Source organism: Poromitra crassiceps, assembly GCF_964638095.1.
Source record: "Poromitra crassiceps genome assembly, chromosome: 1".
NCBI lineage: Eukaryota > Metazoa > Chordata > Actinopteri > Beryciformes > Melamphaidae > Poromitra > Poromitra crassiceps.
The window spans coordinates 117,867,449-117,885,865 of record NC_139623.1 but is presented as its reverse complement, the minus strand read 5'-3'; the positions used below and the strand labels follow the sequence as shown (position 1 = coordinate 117,885,865).

The 18,417-nt window shown below is 43.2% G+C and overlaps 1 protein-coding gene across 2 annotated transcripts in view; it reads right to left on the bottom strand.

Moving 5' to 3' along the window:
- dyrk1b (dual-specificity tyrosine-(Y)-phosphorylation regulated kinase 1B) overlaps window positions 1-18,417 on the bottom strand; it is a 149,402-nt gene that overhangs the window by 23,572 nt on the left and 107,413 nt on the right. For both annotated transcript variants that reach the window (XM_083637160.1, XM_083637159.1), the window contains exons 3-5: window positions 13,485-13,604; window positions 8,771-8,959; window positions 5,185-5,332 (exon numbers count right to left, since the gene is read on the bottom strand). In XM_083637160.1, the coding sequence (XP_083493286.1) occupies window positions 5,185-5,332; window positions 8,771-8,959; window positions 13,485-13,604 (457 nt within the window). The remainder of the gene's footprint in view (window positions 1-5,184; window positions 5,333-8,770; window positions 8,960-13,484; window positions 13,605-18,417) is intronic.

The following is an 18,417-nucleotide window of genomic DNA, read 5'->3' as shown; positions in this document are numbered from 1 at the left end:
ATAGTATATACAATTTATCAATTGTATCTCAAAAATGTAATTTTTGACAGTATTCTGAATTCTGCTATGTTACAATCTGTGGGCTAGCTCAGGCTTTGACAGAGGAAGCCACGGAATTGATACTGAGAGCCGTAGTTCCTTGAATGGCCACTTGAGGCTGGCTCCAAAAGTTGTTCCCTATTCACCCCATGTTAAAATAAGCATCTTTAAAACAGGATTAAGCATGTTTACAGCCTGGTTCAAAACATGGTTTTGGTTGATTATAGCTAATTTCACCTTTTATAACAAATGTATGGGGGGAGGGGTGACTTTCTTATAGAATTCAACCATTTAGAGTAAAATAGACGATAGAAAAGACTGTTTTGGGTGTGATTGACAGGCCGCCTGTCCAGTGATCTTGCAGCTTGCCGATCACGGACCAATAAAAGGTGGAGCTGCGGCTCGTCTTATGCCGTGCCGCGTGAGCAGCACAAGGACACCCAAGATGGCGACGCTAGGCTTCAAAACGGGAGTCCATAATCCAATGGGTGACATCACGCTGACTCTGTCCATATTTTTTAGATGTCTTCTATGCTAACAACTAGGGGTGGGGGAAAAAATCGATTCACCTAAGTATCGCGATTTTTAATGTCACGATTTTTTGGATCGATCTTTTATTCCAGAATCGATAATCGCAAATTAAAAAAAAAAAAAAAAAAAAAAAAAAAAAAAAAAAAAAAAAAAAAATTTTTTGGGTGCTTGCAGTCAGGCCACTCACTGAACAGCAGGCCAGGCGCCGCCTACTGGTTTACTAGTGGTTTTATTACTTTATTAGTTAGTCTGAAGTAATAATTACACTTCAGGGTTAAAGTGGGTGCATCTCATTGTAAAATTGGACCCAAATCTGGCTTCAAACGGCCCAAATTTCACGCGCGTTGGCCCATATCGGCCTGGCCTGCTTGGTATCTAATGCCCGGCCTGAATTATGATCCCAGTCCGCCCCTGTTTTTAACTATATCGCCCAGCCCTACTCATGATATATAATATACAGTCTCTAGTGTATGATTCAACTTTTCCCATGTTCTAATCTAGTGTAAAAAAGCAAACAAACTGAAAAAATAAAAGAAAAAAATAAACAAAAATCGCAATAAATCGTAATATCGAATCGCAATAATCGTAGAATCGCAATAATCGTGAATCGCAATATATATCGAATCGGCACCAAAGTATCGTGATAGTATCGAATCGGGAGATAAGTGAATCGGCACAGCCCTACTAACAACGCATTATGTAATGACAAAATGTAATACATTTTTACTTCATCATATAATAATAGCCACATTTTGTAAAACAACAGCAATATCATCATCATCATCACACACCATCATCATCATCATCAGTATATAAATGGGAGCTAGGGCTCTGTCTGTCTGTTTGTTTCTCTGTCCCACTGTGATTGTCCCACTGTGATGTCATAAAGCCCACTGTGACATCATCAGTGATGTCATAAATCCCACTGTGACATCATCAGTGATGTCATAATCCCTCATAAATCCCACTGTTGAAATCCCACTGTGACATCATCAGTGATGTCATGAATCTGACATCATCAGTGATGCTGGTGCGGGCAAAGCCGTGCAGCGAATGCGAGCTGCAGGACGGGCGAGCCTAGCAAACGAGCGTGCATAGCGCACAAGATCCCTAGTATATAAGATTGAGTAAGTAGGCTCTGTCTGTCTTTCTGCGATTTTGGTCACACATTGTGAGATTTGTGATGATTTTGGTCAGTAATGATGTCACAATGTCTATGACATCACCAGTAATGTCACTTGAGCACTAGATATCATCAGTGATTAGGGATGGGTAGACCCGGTACCAAACGGGCCCCGGGGCCGGATTTCGAGATACCGGAGGATCAATAAGCTTTCACGTCTTATCGGTACTGGAGAAATTAAGAAAATGTATTTCCTATTTATTTGTTGCTACATAAACGTTGTTTTGCACATTTATCGCACCAACTCCGTAAGACATGCCTATGATGTGTAAGACATGCCTATGATGTGTTTTTTGCGATTTCCGAACGAGAAAAGAGATCCTCTTTTCTTTTCCGTGTTGCTTTCTCTCTCTCTCAGAGGAGAGACAGGCAGTCAGCGAGGAGCCGAGCCTGACTGAGAGGGGCGGGGCGGGCAGCACACACACATGCACACACTACACACACTGATTAGGGAAGGCAAGCAACACGTTAAGAAAGAACGGAGCGATCAAAAGTCTGGTTGTACTTCACTCGAGTTGATGCTGACAATTCACGTTGTCATAAGTGCGATAAATCGTTCACTAGCAACGGTGGAAACACGAGCAATTTGTCTAAACACTTCGCCAAAGAGGAAGTGCATCAAATAGGTACAAACAGAGAAATGCACAGTTTTCGACAAGCTACCTCACACGACTTCATCATCTGTCAATAATGACCCGCTTGTGGTAAACGGACCCACCTCGTCATCAGGTAGGACTATGTGAACATGGATGATTAAGACGAGAGTAGTAAACATTATCCAGCTCTGGGTGTGTTAATCATCACAAACCCAGTCTGAAATAAATCGTCGGAGCATCATCTCTCAGTTGTCCTAAATAAATGTTACTTCCAGAGCAGGGGGGGATTTAGTGATTTGGGGGCAAGCGCAGCAGACAGATACTGTCGCGCTTTATTTATGCTTTCTCTAGCTGAATGTTGGTATCAGTGGTAGGAGATGTAAATTATTATGTAATGTTGGATATTAAAATTAATAATGAAAACGCACCCATTAACATTTTTGCAACTTTTTTTTTCTCCCCTTAAAAATAATGAAAAGAACCGACAACAACCAGCCCCATTTTTTTCTCTCTCTTAAAAATAACAAAAAGTACCGATAAGAGTACCGTTAAAGTACCGGATCGATAAGCAGTATCGATAAGAATAGTAGTATGATACCCATCCCTATCAGTGATGGTCACTCGAGCAATTGTGATGTCACTGATTATGTCAGTGTCTATGACATCATCAGTCAATGTGCGGACTCTACCTCACTACTGATCCCTCACTGACGTCATCAGTGATGCGAAGTTAAGCAATTGTGCGCCATGGCACCCAAATATTGGATAACAACATTGTCTCAGAGGTGGGTACAGTTTTATTGTGATTGATAACGTGTATATCGCATGCAGCCATTTAGCCGATCTTGTAGTGGATATAGGGGCCGCGTTGAGGCTAAACATTACGTAGCTCTCCTAGCTAACGTACTTAGCCACAATGTGAGACTCATGGCATATAACATCATTAGGTAATTAGGGCAAACACCTCATCACTGATGACATCACATCGTTAAGTACTTGGGGCAATCACCTAATTAAAAAATCCGGCTCTGTCAGGTCACCCGTGCCTCAGACTGATGACATCATCACCGAACTTATAGCCTCAGCCAGGAAGGATGACATCACTGATGACATCATCACTGATGACATCACTGATGACATCATCACTTCTCAGAAAGATGACATCACTGTCACATCACATCACATTATTAGCTAATCAGGGCAATCACCTAATTAAAAAATCCGGCTCCATCAGGGTGCTCACACGTAAAACGTAATTTTACGTAAACGTAAAATTCTGCTAACACACACATGCTTGTCAAATTATAATAAGAAGATATATAGCCTTGCTTCCACAATATTTATTTGGGCTGAAAACTCAGTGTGTGATACAACTTGGAAATCACATCCTGCTCATATTCATTTGTAAAACCTCCCCCCCTCCGCCCCCGACTTCTGCAGATAATTTATAACAATAAAAAGAAATCCCTGACATGATATTCCAGGAATTCCGTAAACTGTGGGAATCCTGAATCTTATTTTGTATCTTACTTTTTCCTGATCCCTTCAAACCAGCTTCACACTGGATCTCTGGCTAAGAGCCATGCAAGCAACAAATCAGGGGTGTAGCAGAGTAATGGCTCATTTATACTCCATTTTCATACGAAAATAAATGCGTCCTTTTCAAACGGTGTAATCGTCACTGCCCACATACTTCCATGCGTCTTTCACGTTGGTATCATGTTAAGCAATACATTCACCAGTGGGCAGCAGAGAGTCAAATGCATGAGTGTATGTGTGGTTTGGCTGCGTTTCATGCGTATCCGTAAGCTTTCAGAGGACGGACAGAAAATGCACGAAATGAACGCAGAGTACCGACAGAAGGCTCTGTCCATCTCTGTCTCCATCTTTAACATAGAGTATAATTGGGCCTTAAGAGTGTGTGTGTGTGTTAGAAGTAGCCTGGTAAAAATCATTGTCTGGACTTCGACCCGCCCCTAGCGATTTCCTGAAATTACAATGCCACCAGGCCAATTTATTTATTTCACCTTTATTTCACCAGGTAGTCACTTGAGATCAATGATCTCTTTTTCGAGCAAGACCTGGCCAAAATGGCAGCAATCAGGGACTGCGTTGTAGCTGATGATGTAAACGGGGCCAATCAGGGACTGCATTGTAGCTGATGACGTAACCCGGGCCAATCAGGGACTGCATTGTAGCTGATGACATAACCCGGGCCAATCAGGGACTGCGTTGTAGCTGATGATGTAACCCGGCCAATCAGGGACTGCATTGTAGCTGATGACGTAACCCGGCCAATCAGGGACTGCGTTGTAGCTGATGACGTGACCCGGCGAATCAGGGACTGCGTTGTAGCTGATGATGTAACCCGGTCAATCAGGGACTGCATTGTAGCTGATGATGTAACCCGGCCAATCAGGGCCACCTCTGGCAAAACAATAATGGCGTCTCCCGAAGCGAGTGGTAACATTAACATTGGTTGAGTAAACACAGCCATAAGTGCAGTTATTGCAGAGATAGACTCAATTAAACAACAAGAGTATGCATGAGTGGAGTTTCTCCATGGAAAAGATATTTTTTTTGGCGAATGATTGGCTGAAAGAGTTGTTTGTCAAGGCAAGTACTCCCGCCCACTGAAATTGCTGTGGCCGGCTGGAAGTCCAGACTGATGTATACTCTATGTAGAGCGAAACACAATCTGAGGTCATGTTATCAGGATGGTTTTTACCAGGCTGTTAGAAAGAAGTAGGTTGCTGGCCTATATTAACAGTAAGCTTAAGAAGAGAGAGCAATATTCCCCCTCAGTATGTCTGTGTTGCAGTATAGAGAGCTTACCTATATAATATTTCATCTCAGTGTCGTGCTTGTTCATGAGCTCTAGCAGGCGGAGCTCAATCTGTGCCTGGTTTAGAAAGGCCTTCTTGTTCTTGATGATCTTAATGGCCACCCATTCCTGCTCATGGTGGTCGTAGGCCTTCACCACCTGTAGGGACAAACAGACGGACGAGCATCACTAGGGTTGGTGTGAAGCACTTTGTGATGAAATATTTGCTGTATCTGTCATAACTGTTTGCATTGTATTGTATTGTACTGTACTGCATCTTGTCTGTACTGTATCTTGTCTGACTGCTACAGATGCAAAACAATTTTCCGAAAGGACAAAATAAACTAACTAACTAAACATATTTGTAGTTTTTCATTTTCTTCACGAGTATCCGCTCCGGCTTATGGTGGAGTTTTCATGTGGTCAAGCGGTACAGTGGCAGAGTGGTTAGCACTGTTGCCTCACAGCAAGAAGGTTGTGGGTTCAAATCTCTACCCGGGTCCTTTCTGTGTGGAGTTCCCATGTTCTCCCCGTGTTTGCGTGGGTTTGATTTGATTGATTTTCCTCTGGGTGCTCCGGTTTCCCTCCACAGTCTAAAGATACGCTGTGTTTGTGTAGTATCGCAATGTATAATCTAGTAAAATGTGTACTATGTAATGTATATGATGTACTTCAGGGCTATTCAACTAAATTGTTCAGGGGGCCACATTGTCAGAAACCTAAGGGGGCGGGGGCCGGACCCCAAGCCATATGTACACTTGACACAACCCGCCACCACATTTTCGCAGCCGTGCTGGAACTATTATTAAATAGGGGGTGCTGTAAGGAATGGAATCTCGAAGAAAATGTGATGTTTTTTGGACTTTTATCCATATTTAGAAGAATATTTAATTTTAAATTAACATTAGGATTATACTGTTGTGATGTCATTATTCAGTATCTTCTCCTTTTCTCACTCACTTTCATGTAACCACCTGCTCTCCCTTTAGTCGTTTTACACTACAACAGACAGCAACACAGGCATAAACACTGACCTTATTATTATTATTATGGAAAACCAGATTATGATGAAAATCAAACACTGTAATGTAACAAAAAAGGAAAAAGGAAATAAAAAAGCTTCTCCCGGGCCAGTCATAGATATTTGTCCCCCACCCAAATTCTTTTTTTTTATTAATTTTTTTATATCAAACTCTGGCGGGCCGGATCAAAATTCAAACGGGCCGTATCCGGCCCGCGGGCCGCCAGTTGAATAGTTGATGTGTAGATGTATGATTATACTGTGACGATGCTATGTAAAGCCCTTTGAGACATGCTCGTCAATGTGTGATAAGGGGCTTTAAACATAACTGACTAACTGAACTGAACTCACTTTGCGAGGCAGATGGATTTGTGCGAGATAATGAGATCACACATGACAAATCCATCTTGCCATGCTCCAATCTATTGGTTTGAATCTGAACCATCAGTGGTTTAAACCAATCCTATGAGGCAGCTCTGGGTGGGCTTTAGGTTTAACGACAGCGAGAAGTGAGGCCGTGATAGACAGATGGTTCATCCAATCACCTGCCAGATATATTTTGAAAGTGCCTGCCCTTTGAAATGGTTTCATGAGTGACTCGTTCCCAGATGGTTATGTGAAAACAAACCATATGGCAGTGTCAGGTTACAAGAAAACGGCAAACCCAGAAACCTATCGTGGTTACTCCGATTCACATTTTTCCATGGTTTTGTATTCATTCTTAGGTAGTAGGGATGGGCATTTGAAGAAATGTCCATAATCGATCATGGGGAAAATTAACATTATTAACATTAGGGTTAGGGTTAGGGTTAACCCTAACCCTATAACATTATTGATTAATCGCTATTTTTTAATAAAAACTAGAATGACCGCAACGTGGACTTATGCCTCCGCCATTAGTTCATTCTCGAGTCCAAATCGCCATTTGAGGCAAATTGGAAGAAATTCCGTCAAGGCGCTCCTGAGATGTTGGGTTAGAGCTTGGAAATTGGGTGTGTGAGGTCACAGTGACCTTGAACTTTGACCACCAAAATGTAATCAGTTCATCCTTGAGTCCAAGTGGACGTTTGAGGCAAATTCGAAGAAATTCCATCAAGACATTCCTGAGATATCGCGTTAATAAGCTTGAAAATGACATTCGAGAGGTCACAGTGACCTTGACCTTTGATAACCAAAATGGAATCAGTTCATCCTTGCGTCCAAGTCAATGTTTGAGCCAAATCAGAAGAAATTATATCAAGCCGTTCTTGAGATATTGTGTTAACCAACTTGAGAATGGAGTTCGTGAGGTCACAGTGACCTTGAAGTTTGACCACCAAAATGTAATCAGTTCATCCTTGAGGCCAAGTTAATGTTTGAGGCAAATTTGATGAAATTCCCTCAAGGCATTCCTGAGATATGGCGTTAACAAGCTTGAAAATGGCGTTGGAGAGGTCACAGTGACCTTGACCTTTGATCACCAAAATGTAATCCTTTCATCCTTGCGCCCAAGTCGACGTTTGAGCCAAATTGGCAGAAATTCCATCAAGCCGTTCTTGAGATATCGCTTTAACAAACTTGGGAATGGCATTCGTGAGGTCACAGTGACCTTGACCACGAAAATCTAATCAGTTCATCCTTGAGTCCAAGTCAATGTTTGAGACAAATTTGATGAAACTCCGTCAAGGCATTTCTGAGATGTTGCGCTAACAAGCTTGAAAATGGCGTTCGAGAGGTCACAGTGACCTTGGCCTTTGACCACCAAAATCTAATCAGTTCATCCTTGAGTCCAAGTCGATGTTTGAGGCAAATTTGATGAAATTCCGTCAAGGCATTCCTGAGATATCGCGTTAACAAGCTGGAAAATGGTGTTTGAGAGGTCACAGTGACCTTGACCTTTGACCACCAAAATCTAATCAGATCATCCTTGGACGGACAACCCGGATCTATAATGCCTCCGGCCTGGCTATCGCCGGCGGAGGCATAAAAATGCCTAGGCAGAAATAAAAAATATATAGTGTGCTTTTCCCCTCAATTTAATCTTTACTGCAATAACTCCAACAAAAATCATTTTAAATAAGGCAGTTTGTTAAACAAACAACACAGAGTCTAATAAGCCACTCTGTTGTTTGATGCTATGTGGATGCGGGGCAATATGAGGTTGGTTTAATTTTTATACAATCTCATTCCATGGAGATAGACAGCTTCAAGTTCATCTGAAATGGCATTGCAAGAGTATCTTCTATATACAGTATATATATATTACCAGGAAATCGCAATACACACACCCACAGTTATTAGCTGAGATACAGGATATCATTATTCCTTAATGAGTCAATATGGTGATTCTGTATTTCCCTGAGAATAACACAATCATGAATAATAATGAGACCAGTTTCATGATAAAATATGACCGCGGGGTAAATTTGATAGACAGGCAGCTCTAGTATTTATTTGTTCAGTCCCGTGAAGGCGCATGTGTGTCTGGATTGACCGTTGCCAGGTTACAGAGTTGTGAATGGAGGAGTGGCGGGAGTTGGGGTGAGATTTAAAAACGGCCTCTCCCCCTTCTTGGAGCCCTCTACTCCTGGCCTCACCTGTCCGAAGGAGCCCTTCCCGATGAGCGAGTCTATCTCATAGCGGTCCAGCCACTTCTCTCCATTCTTGACGATGTAGTCATAGTTGTCGTCATCGTAGCCATCGTTGTAGACTTTTCTCTCCTTCTTGGTGCTGCTGTCCTCTGGAGGGACCTGCTGCGCCCGCCGCTTCTTCTTAGTATAGTACACCTATGAGTGAACACAGGTGAGTATCTTTAGGTAACCATGTTAGGTCCTGAACTCTGCTACAAATAGAAACAGAATGGACCTCAAATCACCCAACACTAGTTGGTAAATTTTTCTTCATTCCTCTTCAGGGCCCTGTCTAGCTAGAGTTGGATCTCAGCAGACATTGAGACACCCTGGACAGGTCTCCAGTCCATCACAGGGTGAACACACAGACAGACTGTCACTCTGATTCATATATATGGACAGGTCTCCAGTCCATCACAGGGTGAACACACAGACTGTCACTCTGATTCATATATATGGACAGGTCTCCAGTCCATCACACGGTGAACACACAGACAGACTGTCACTCTGATTCATATATATGGACAGGTCTCCAGTCCATCACAGGGTGAACACACAGACAGACTGTCACTCTGATTCATATATATGGACAGGTCTCCAGTCCATCACAGGGTGAACACACAGACAGACTGTCACTCTGATTCATATATATGGACAGGTCTCCAGTCCATCACACGGTGAACACACAGACTGTCACTCTGATTCATATATATGGACAGGTCTCCAGTCCATCACAGGGTGAACACACAGACAGACTGTCACTCTGATTCATATATATGGACAGGTCTCCAGTCCATCACACGGTGAACACACAGACAGACTGTCACTCTGATTCATATATATGGACAGGTCTCCAGTCCATCACAGGGTGAACACACAGACAGACTGTCACTCTGATTCATATATATGGACAGGTCTCCAGTCCATCACACGGTGAACACACAGACAGACTGTCACTCTGATTCATATATATGGACAGGTCTCCAGTCCATCACACGGTGAACACACAGACAGACTGTCACTCTGATTCATATATATGGACAGGTCTCCAGTCCATCACACGGTGAACACACAGACAGACTGTCACTCTGATTCATATATATGGACAGGTCTCCAGTCCATCACACGGTGAACACACAGACAGACTGTCACTCTGATTCATATATATGGACAGGTCTCCAGTCCATCACAGGGTGAACACACAGACTGTCACTCTGATTCATATATATTAGGGATGCACGATATGGATTTTTAGAGCCGATACGATAACCGATAAATATATTCTTCTTGGCCGATAACCGATACGATATAACCGATAATTATTATAATAAAAATAGATATAATTTTAGTTTTTTGTTTTTAACCTGTATTTTATGCACACCTGGGGTTAAAAAAGGGTTAGGGTAGATGTATGGATGTAGTGAGCATAGCTCTGACCTAACCAAATCTAACTAACATCACTGTGAAAGCAAAACAAAAAAACTTCTGATATAATATGATTGTTTTAATAAAGTGTATCACTCAATTATAGTCAATACAAAAATAAAGGCTTTTATAGGACGGAAAGCCAAGCTGCTTAGTCTGCAGATAAAACACAATGACAAAAGGCATAGTAATTTAGACTTTATTGTCATGTTACTGATCTGTTCAAATTTTGCATTGGTTCCAGTTCTCAGTGAATTGTAACCTGGGCTCAATGAATGGGCCAGGCACTATAAACCATCTGTGTCGTTTCACTTTTTACTGAAAAATGCTGCCAGCAGATTAAAGAAAAGGCACTATGTGATGTTGACTAGGGATGGGCATTTCTAGCAAAAACACTATTCGAAATTCGCTGGCCAAATTCGAATTTAATTCGAAATTCGAAAATAAAAATAAAAATGTAATTTTTTTTTTTTTTTTTTTTTGTGAAATGTTGCATTGTCTCCCCTGATTCTAAGTCTACGGCTTTATTAATTAATATAAAAAGCTTCTGCTGTGGATTTTTAGCTCAAACAAGCATTGCACCACTGAAGTAACGAACATGTTACATGACATTGACATTTTCGAAAATAAAAAACAGTTTTGACAATCATGAGTGGTTCATTAAATATTTAGTAGGCTCAGGTCTGAGTGCCAAAGGGGTGCCAAAGTCACCCCCTCTCCCTCTTCATGGGATTTCATCCGCCATTCATTTTTCCATAAACCTTGCTTAAAATGCTTATAAAAATTGTTTTACTTGCTCAAACCAAGCGATTTGACTATACTTAGAATCAGGGGAGACAATGCAACATTTCACTAATAAAAAAAAAAAATTTTTTTTTTTTTTTTCTTCGAATTTCGAATTTCAATAATAAAAGTCGACCTTGATAATAACAACGATTATTCGAAAATTCGAAATTCGATGCCCATCCCTAATGTTGACTGATGCTTTTTATGTAGCCTAATGTGCGCGACTGCTCCTTTGTTTTCATTATTGGCTCTGTCCCGCAGCTAACGCTAACTAGCGCGGTTAGCTTAACGTTAGCGAGTGGTTTTTTGGAGTTAAATACACAATCCCTGGATGTTTCATTTCGGGTAAAGGGGTTTCCATTAGTTTCTATAAGTTTACGCAAGCTCTGTGTATTAAGTGTTTTTGTGGGGCTGTTTGATCACAAGCCACAGACTGTAAATGTCACAGTTGTTTGCCAAGCGGACGAGCCTGCAGGGTAGGCCCGCTACGACTGAGCTAATGCTAACAAAACTCGCTAACACAAACAACAAACATATACGCTGCATCATCGCCAGCTTTGGTTTAACGTAATGCCAGCTTAGAGGTTTCCCCTCCTCTCGGAACCTGTGTGGGACATGGATTGCAAATTACAGTAGCTTTCTGATCATTGTGAAACTGAAAAACAGCAACACACTACACACTGGCAGCAGCCATGTTTGCGTCGCAGCTGTGATGTCATGAATGTGCGACAACAAAAAGCTCAGCTTCTGAGGCAAAAAATAAACAGGATTATTATTGGATAATTTATCGGAAAAAGGCCATTATCGGAATAATAAATAATAATGCAAAATGGCCATATCGGCCGATAATTTATCGGTCCGATAATTATCGTGCATCCCTAATATATATGGACAGGTCTCCAGTCCATCACAGGGTGAAAACACACAGACTGTCACTCCTATTCATACCTATGGGCATCACAGGGTGAACACACACACACACACACACACACACACACACACACACACACACACACACACACACACACACACACACACACACACACACACACACACACACACACACAGACTGTCACTCCTATTCATACCTATGGGCATCACAGGGTGAACACACACACACACACACACACACACACACACACACACACACACACACACACACACACAGACTGTCACTCCTATTCATACCTATGGGCATCACAGGGTGAACACACACAGACAGACTGTCACTCCTATTCATACCTATGGGCATCACAGGGTGAACACACACACACACACACACACACACACACACACACACACACACTCCTATTCATACCTATGGGCATCACAGGGTGAACACACACAGACAGACTGTCACTCCGATTCATATATATGGACAGGTCTCCAGTCCATCACACGGTGAACACACAGACAGACTGTCACTCCGACTCATATATATGGACAGGTCTCCAGTCCATCACAGGGTGAAAACATACAGAATGTCACTCCTGTTCATACCTATGGGCATCACAGGGTGAACACACACAGACTGTCACTCCCATTCATACCTATGGGCATCACAGGGTGAACACACACACACACACACACACACACACACACACACACACACACACACACACACACACACACACACACACACACACACACACACACACACACACACACACACACACTGTCACTCCCATTCATACCTATGGGCATCACAGGGTGAACACACACACACACAGTCACTCCCATTCATTCCTATGGGCATCACAGGGTGAACACACACACACACACACACACACACTGTCACTCCCATTCATACCTATGGACAAGTTACATGCTCTAATAATCCACCTGACTGTGGGAGGAAAGCAGGAGAACATGGGAGGAACAAAGTCCCTGTCCAGTCGACACCTACCATTTCAAACATTTTACAATGCTTCACCTATGGTTTTGCTTGGTCCCAGGGTCACATAGAATTTAGGCAATGGCCAATTACAGTTCAAAACAACATTGGAAAACATAAGAAAAAAAAAAGTCTACTTAGATATATATAACTAGATAACACACACACACACACACACACACACATACACACAGACACAGACACACACAGAAGTCAAACGTTTGGACACACCTGGTTGAATAGACTGTTTTTCATTTTCTTAAAGCTATTTTGATCTAAAGTGCTTCAAATGTGTTTCTTAAGACACATATACATAGTGAAGTTGATACCTATACATCAAGGCAAAGGGCAGCTACTTTAAAGAATGTCAAATAGAAGATGCTTTTGTTAGGCTGCATAATTCAATGTGTTATTCCATAGCTTTGATGTCTTCACTGTTATTATCAAATGTGGAAAGTAATGAAAATAAAGAAAAATGTGCTGTGTCCAAACTGTTGACTACTAGTGTGTGTGTGTGTGTGTGTGTGTGTGTGTGTGTGTGTGTGTGTGCATATGTGTGCGTGTGCTATCTCCTACCTCATTGATGTGCTTGTAAGTCTTGATGAGGTCAACAGAGAGTTTCCTCAGTGGAGCGCTAGCAGGGTCTCTGAAGCTAGGGGGGATCCTCCGCTGGAGTATGGTCATATCAGACAGCACCTAGGGAGCAAAACAACACAGCAAGACAAGTACTGTAGTACATTAGGGATGTGCACGTTTCCGGTTTCAAGGTATACCATGGTTTGAAAAAGTCACGGTGCCGAAACCACTCATATTTTCTGTCATAGCGTTCAGACGGTATCAGCTCATCGGCTCATTTTGCCAGCAGTGCTGCTAGTGTGAGCTAGGGCCATTAGCTACAGGTCACTAGTTGACAAGAATCTCAGACACACAGACATAGACCTTTCCAGCTTTCGCTGCTCCCAACTGCAGTTGGGTAGCATCTGGTGTTGTGCTAGTCTATTTTTCTGAGCTGCTAACAAGCTTTTTTACCAACAGTCTGGACCAAATCTGCATTGGAGAACTGGCACTTTATTTGTCTACAGCAGGCCAGCGGCAGGAAAGGCTCGCGGGACTTGACGAGAGTTGGTGACACTGACCCGAAATGAGGAAATGGGATCCCTGTAAAGACTGCTGTAAATAGCCCGGGGGAGATTGGCAGTCTGATGTTTCTTTAGGGATCATATAATCACGATATGGGTCGAAAACGGGAATAAAACTGTCTATTTACATGGAGGAAGAGCACGCTGCCATGTGGCCCCGACGGAGCTCCATTCTAGGACTGGCTTGGACACTATTGATCTCCAAACAATGCGTAGGAGGCACAAAAACGCTGCGGAGAACACTGGATGAGTCGCCAGATAATAATTAATGTGAGGAGAGGGCTCCAGGTTAAAACTGGAGGAGTGCAGAAACGCCCGTTGGATGAGCCGTGGGTGGCGGCAGTACAAATCAATTGGCAACTTTGATGATATTTCGTCTGCGCTGTGCATCGAAGCTGTGGTCTCCCCCTGTGCGTAATTGCGCAGCGCCAGCTCACCTGATCGCTTTGATCTCTGTCATCAGTGATGACATCATCATCAGTGATGATGTCATCAATGATGTCATCCTTCCTGGGTGAGCAGACTGATGGGTGATGTCATAGTTGTTGCTATGATGTCATTGGTGATGTCATACTTGCTGCTGTGATGTCATCGGTGATGTCATCCATGCCAAAGTATAAATAAGCAATGCTTCAGTCTGTCTCTCTCTCTGCCCACTAGCTTCACTGTCCCTACTCTCTCTCTCCACTTCTCTGTTCAACTGCCACATACTTAACCTGCTGCAGCCTTACTTCTGCCCCAGCCCTGTCACGAACGGCAGTGTTCTAAGCAGACTGGATTGCATGCAGCAGATAATAGAACGCTCATCCATAAGACACTTGAGACTTGACTTGGACTTGTGACTAAAGACTTGACTTGGACTTGTGACTAAAGACTTGAGACTTGGTCTATAGCTAAAATACTTGAGCCTTGACTTGGACTGTAGCTCAAAGACTTGGACTTGCAAAAAATGACGTGAGCATCTCTGTCAGTGCCCAGCCACGACCAATGCCATTATTGTTGTTTGTTCCACTTGGGCATAACGAGTTCCAAAAATGTTGTAAACATCTTTATCCTATCTTCTTTAAGATTTTAAAACATCTTTATCAATCTTTTTTCAAATATCTTCTTTTAAAAATTTTAAACATCTGTATCCACTCTGAAGGACTTTTAATCTTTTTTTTTTTAAACATATCTTTATTATAACTAGCGGGATACCCGCCCCGTGCAGTGTATTGAGTGTAAACATTCTCTGCATGTTCAACCTCTATGGACTGTGTGCTGCAGGCTGGCCAGCGCGGACAGACAGTTCCCCAGCCCCATGCCATAAATCTCATAAATTCCCCCCTCCCCAACAGACACAAAAACATGAGCATACAGTATATGTGTTTGATGTACATACGGTACATACAAAGAACTGCTGCCATTTGTGAAACACACATTAAAAAAAAATCTCAATGTCCTTCTCCGTGGTTTCTCCTCTGACAGCATGAGCTCGCCTCAACAGAGGCAGCCAGTCTGCGGGCGCTCCTTCCCCGGCTGATTCGCGCGGTAGAAGCTGCGCAGCGAATGTGCAGCCAGCATGTCCACGTGATGTCGTGCCTCCACTGAAGCTGTCAGGGAAAGCGCCTCACACTTTGAAAAGCGCTGGCCGAGATCAAGTAAATCATACATACCTACATACTGCATCACTCTAGGCCAGGGGTTTTCAAGGTCTGAGACTGTGGGCCTCCCCTCACTCAGACAAAAGATTGGACATCACAATTACTGTATGTTATTTGATCCCATTGCTACTCAACAAATTGAGCCAAGATAGTCTGATATTGCTGTTAACATGCTTCAGACGACACCAAATACATAAGGTCTGTCTGCATTTTTTAGTTTCTGACTCTGGGAAAGTGGAAAAAACAGTAAACTTCCCCAAAACCACCGTATCTTTGAACTATCTCTTTAACCAAATCACACACATTTAGGTTATTCTATTGGATCTCCTTTTGATAAATAATGTAATAACTACAACAGAGAGGAGGCGCCGGGAGAAGGCGACCTGCTGAGAGCTCTGTTAACTTCATAGACAAATAGGCTTTTTTTTTAGTGTAATCGCGTTTTGTTTTTAATTTCGTTGCTTCGATTCGCTTTGTAAGTACCTATTGTATATAACAGTGTTTTTATATAGTGTATATAATAGCGTCTTTGCACTTTTTGCAAGAAAGAACACAACAAAAGGACTAAACTGCGGGACCATTGTTTTCGCTGCAGGCCCCCCTCCCTACAATGGAGGACAACAGAGACGCGAACAATAGCGACAAACACAGATACAACAGGAACGCGCTAATCAAGATCAGGAATGCACGGAATTACCCCAACCGAGACTGGCAAGCTCCCGACCTCACTGAATTTCCTGAACTTATAAAACATCAACGGAGAAGAGGAAGGAGAGGAGGAATACTCGCCCGCCTAAGGAGACGCGCTAACAAGCCACCATTGCCCAGCGTCCTCCTAGCCAATGTACAATCTCTAGAGAATAAAATGTGCGAGCTGAGAGCACAATTCCAAAAAGACATAGCGCGCTGTAACGTTCTGTGTCTGACTGAAACCTGGCTCACACCTGATACAACGGACCAGGCCATCACTATACCAGGTTTCAGCGTCCACAGGGGAGACAGAGACGCAGAACGATCCGGTAAGACAAAAGGCGGAGGCGTTTGTCTAATGATAAATGAAAACTGGTGTGTAAATAACACTAACATTGGGAAGTACTGCTCAGCAGACCTGGAGTATGTCATGCTGTAGTGCCGCACTACAGCCCGAGGGAGTTTACATCAGTCACCGTCATTGGTGTGTACCGTAAATTCCGGACTATAAGCCGCACCGGTGTATAAGCCGCACCTGCAAAGTTGACTATTTTTTTCTTATATAAGCCGCACCGGACTATAAGCCGCGGGTGTTTTAGTGGTTTTTTTTTTTTTTTTTTTTTTTTTTTTTTTATTGTGTTTTAATGTTTAATTACCATATGTAAGGGTTCATGCACAGAGGGGATTGTCGGGAAAGAGATGGCTGTTTGAGGAAGCTCCCATTTATTAACATTTCAACAAAACAACATAACACAACACCACCTGTGTTGTTTTTTTACAGTGCACACAGTGTCATACAGTGTCATACAGTGTGGTGAAAAGAGGGCAAGAGAGGAAATTAAAACTTATTATAGTTATATAGGATTTATAGTTAGAAAGAGTGCTAAAAAAGAGATTTTTTTTTTTTTTTTTTTTTTTTTTGAAAAAATCCATAGATAAGCCGCACCGTTATATAAGCCGCAGGGGCCAAAAAAGGCCAAAAAACGGGAAAAAAGGTGCGGCTTATAGTCCGGAATTTACGGTACATACCTCCACAGGCGAATGTCACCATCGCACTGAAGGAGCTGCAACGTGCGATTAGCGCACAAGAGACAAAACAACCAGAAATGGCGCTGGTGGTGGCTGGAGACTTTAACAGGGCAAACCTGAGAGGGAGAATGCCCACGCTTCACCAGCACATCCACTTCCACACCCAAGGCAAAAACACACTGGATCGATGTTACACAAACATCCGGCATGGTTACAAGGCCACACCCCGCCCCCCCTTCAGCAAATCGGACCACGCCTCCATCCTACTCATACCCAGGTATCAACAAAAACTCAAAAAACAGCTCCCAGCATTCCGAACCGCCCACTGCTGGTCAGACCAATCAGACGACATCCTGAGGGATTGCTTTGACCAAGTAGTATGGGAGGAGTTCAAGGCTGCAGGAGACCTGGGCGAACATGCAGAGACGGTGTCATGCTTCATAAAAAAATGCAACGAGGATATAGTCCCAACAAAGAGAATCAAAATAATGCCAAATCAGAAGCCCTGGGTCAACAGTTCTGGTACACCAGAACAATACAAGCAGGCACAATATGCCCTCCGAACCGCAATAAAAAAAACACGGAGAGACTATGGAAAGCAGCTGGAGTCTAAATTAGACACTAACAACCCCAGACACCTGTGGATAGGACTCCATGCTGCCACAGACTTCAAAGGGGTGAAACGGCAGAACCCCAGCACGTCACCCACCCTGCCGGACGACCTCAACGCGTTCTACGCTAGGTTCGACCCCTCTGCCAGAGCGCCCACCCCCCCAACTCACCCCCTCAACCCACCCATCACCCCTCCCCCTCCATCAGCCCACAACCCCTCCTCCTCTCCCCCCCTCTCTCCCCCCCCACCACCCCTCCCCCCCTCATGCCCCACAACCTACCCCCAACTCCTATCTAACCCAGTGCCCTCCTCCCTCACCCACCCCTCAGTGGGTGAGGGGAAATCCTCAGGGACTTCTACAGAGGCACCATTGAAAGCCTGCTGACTGGCTGCTT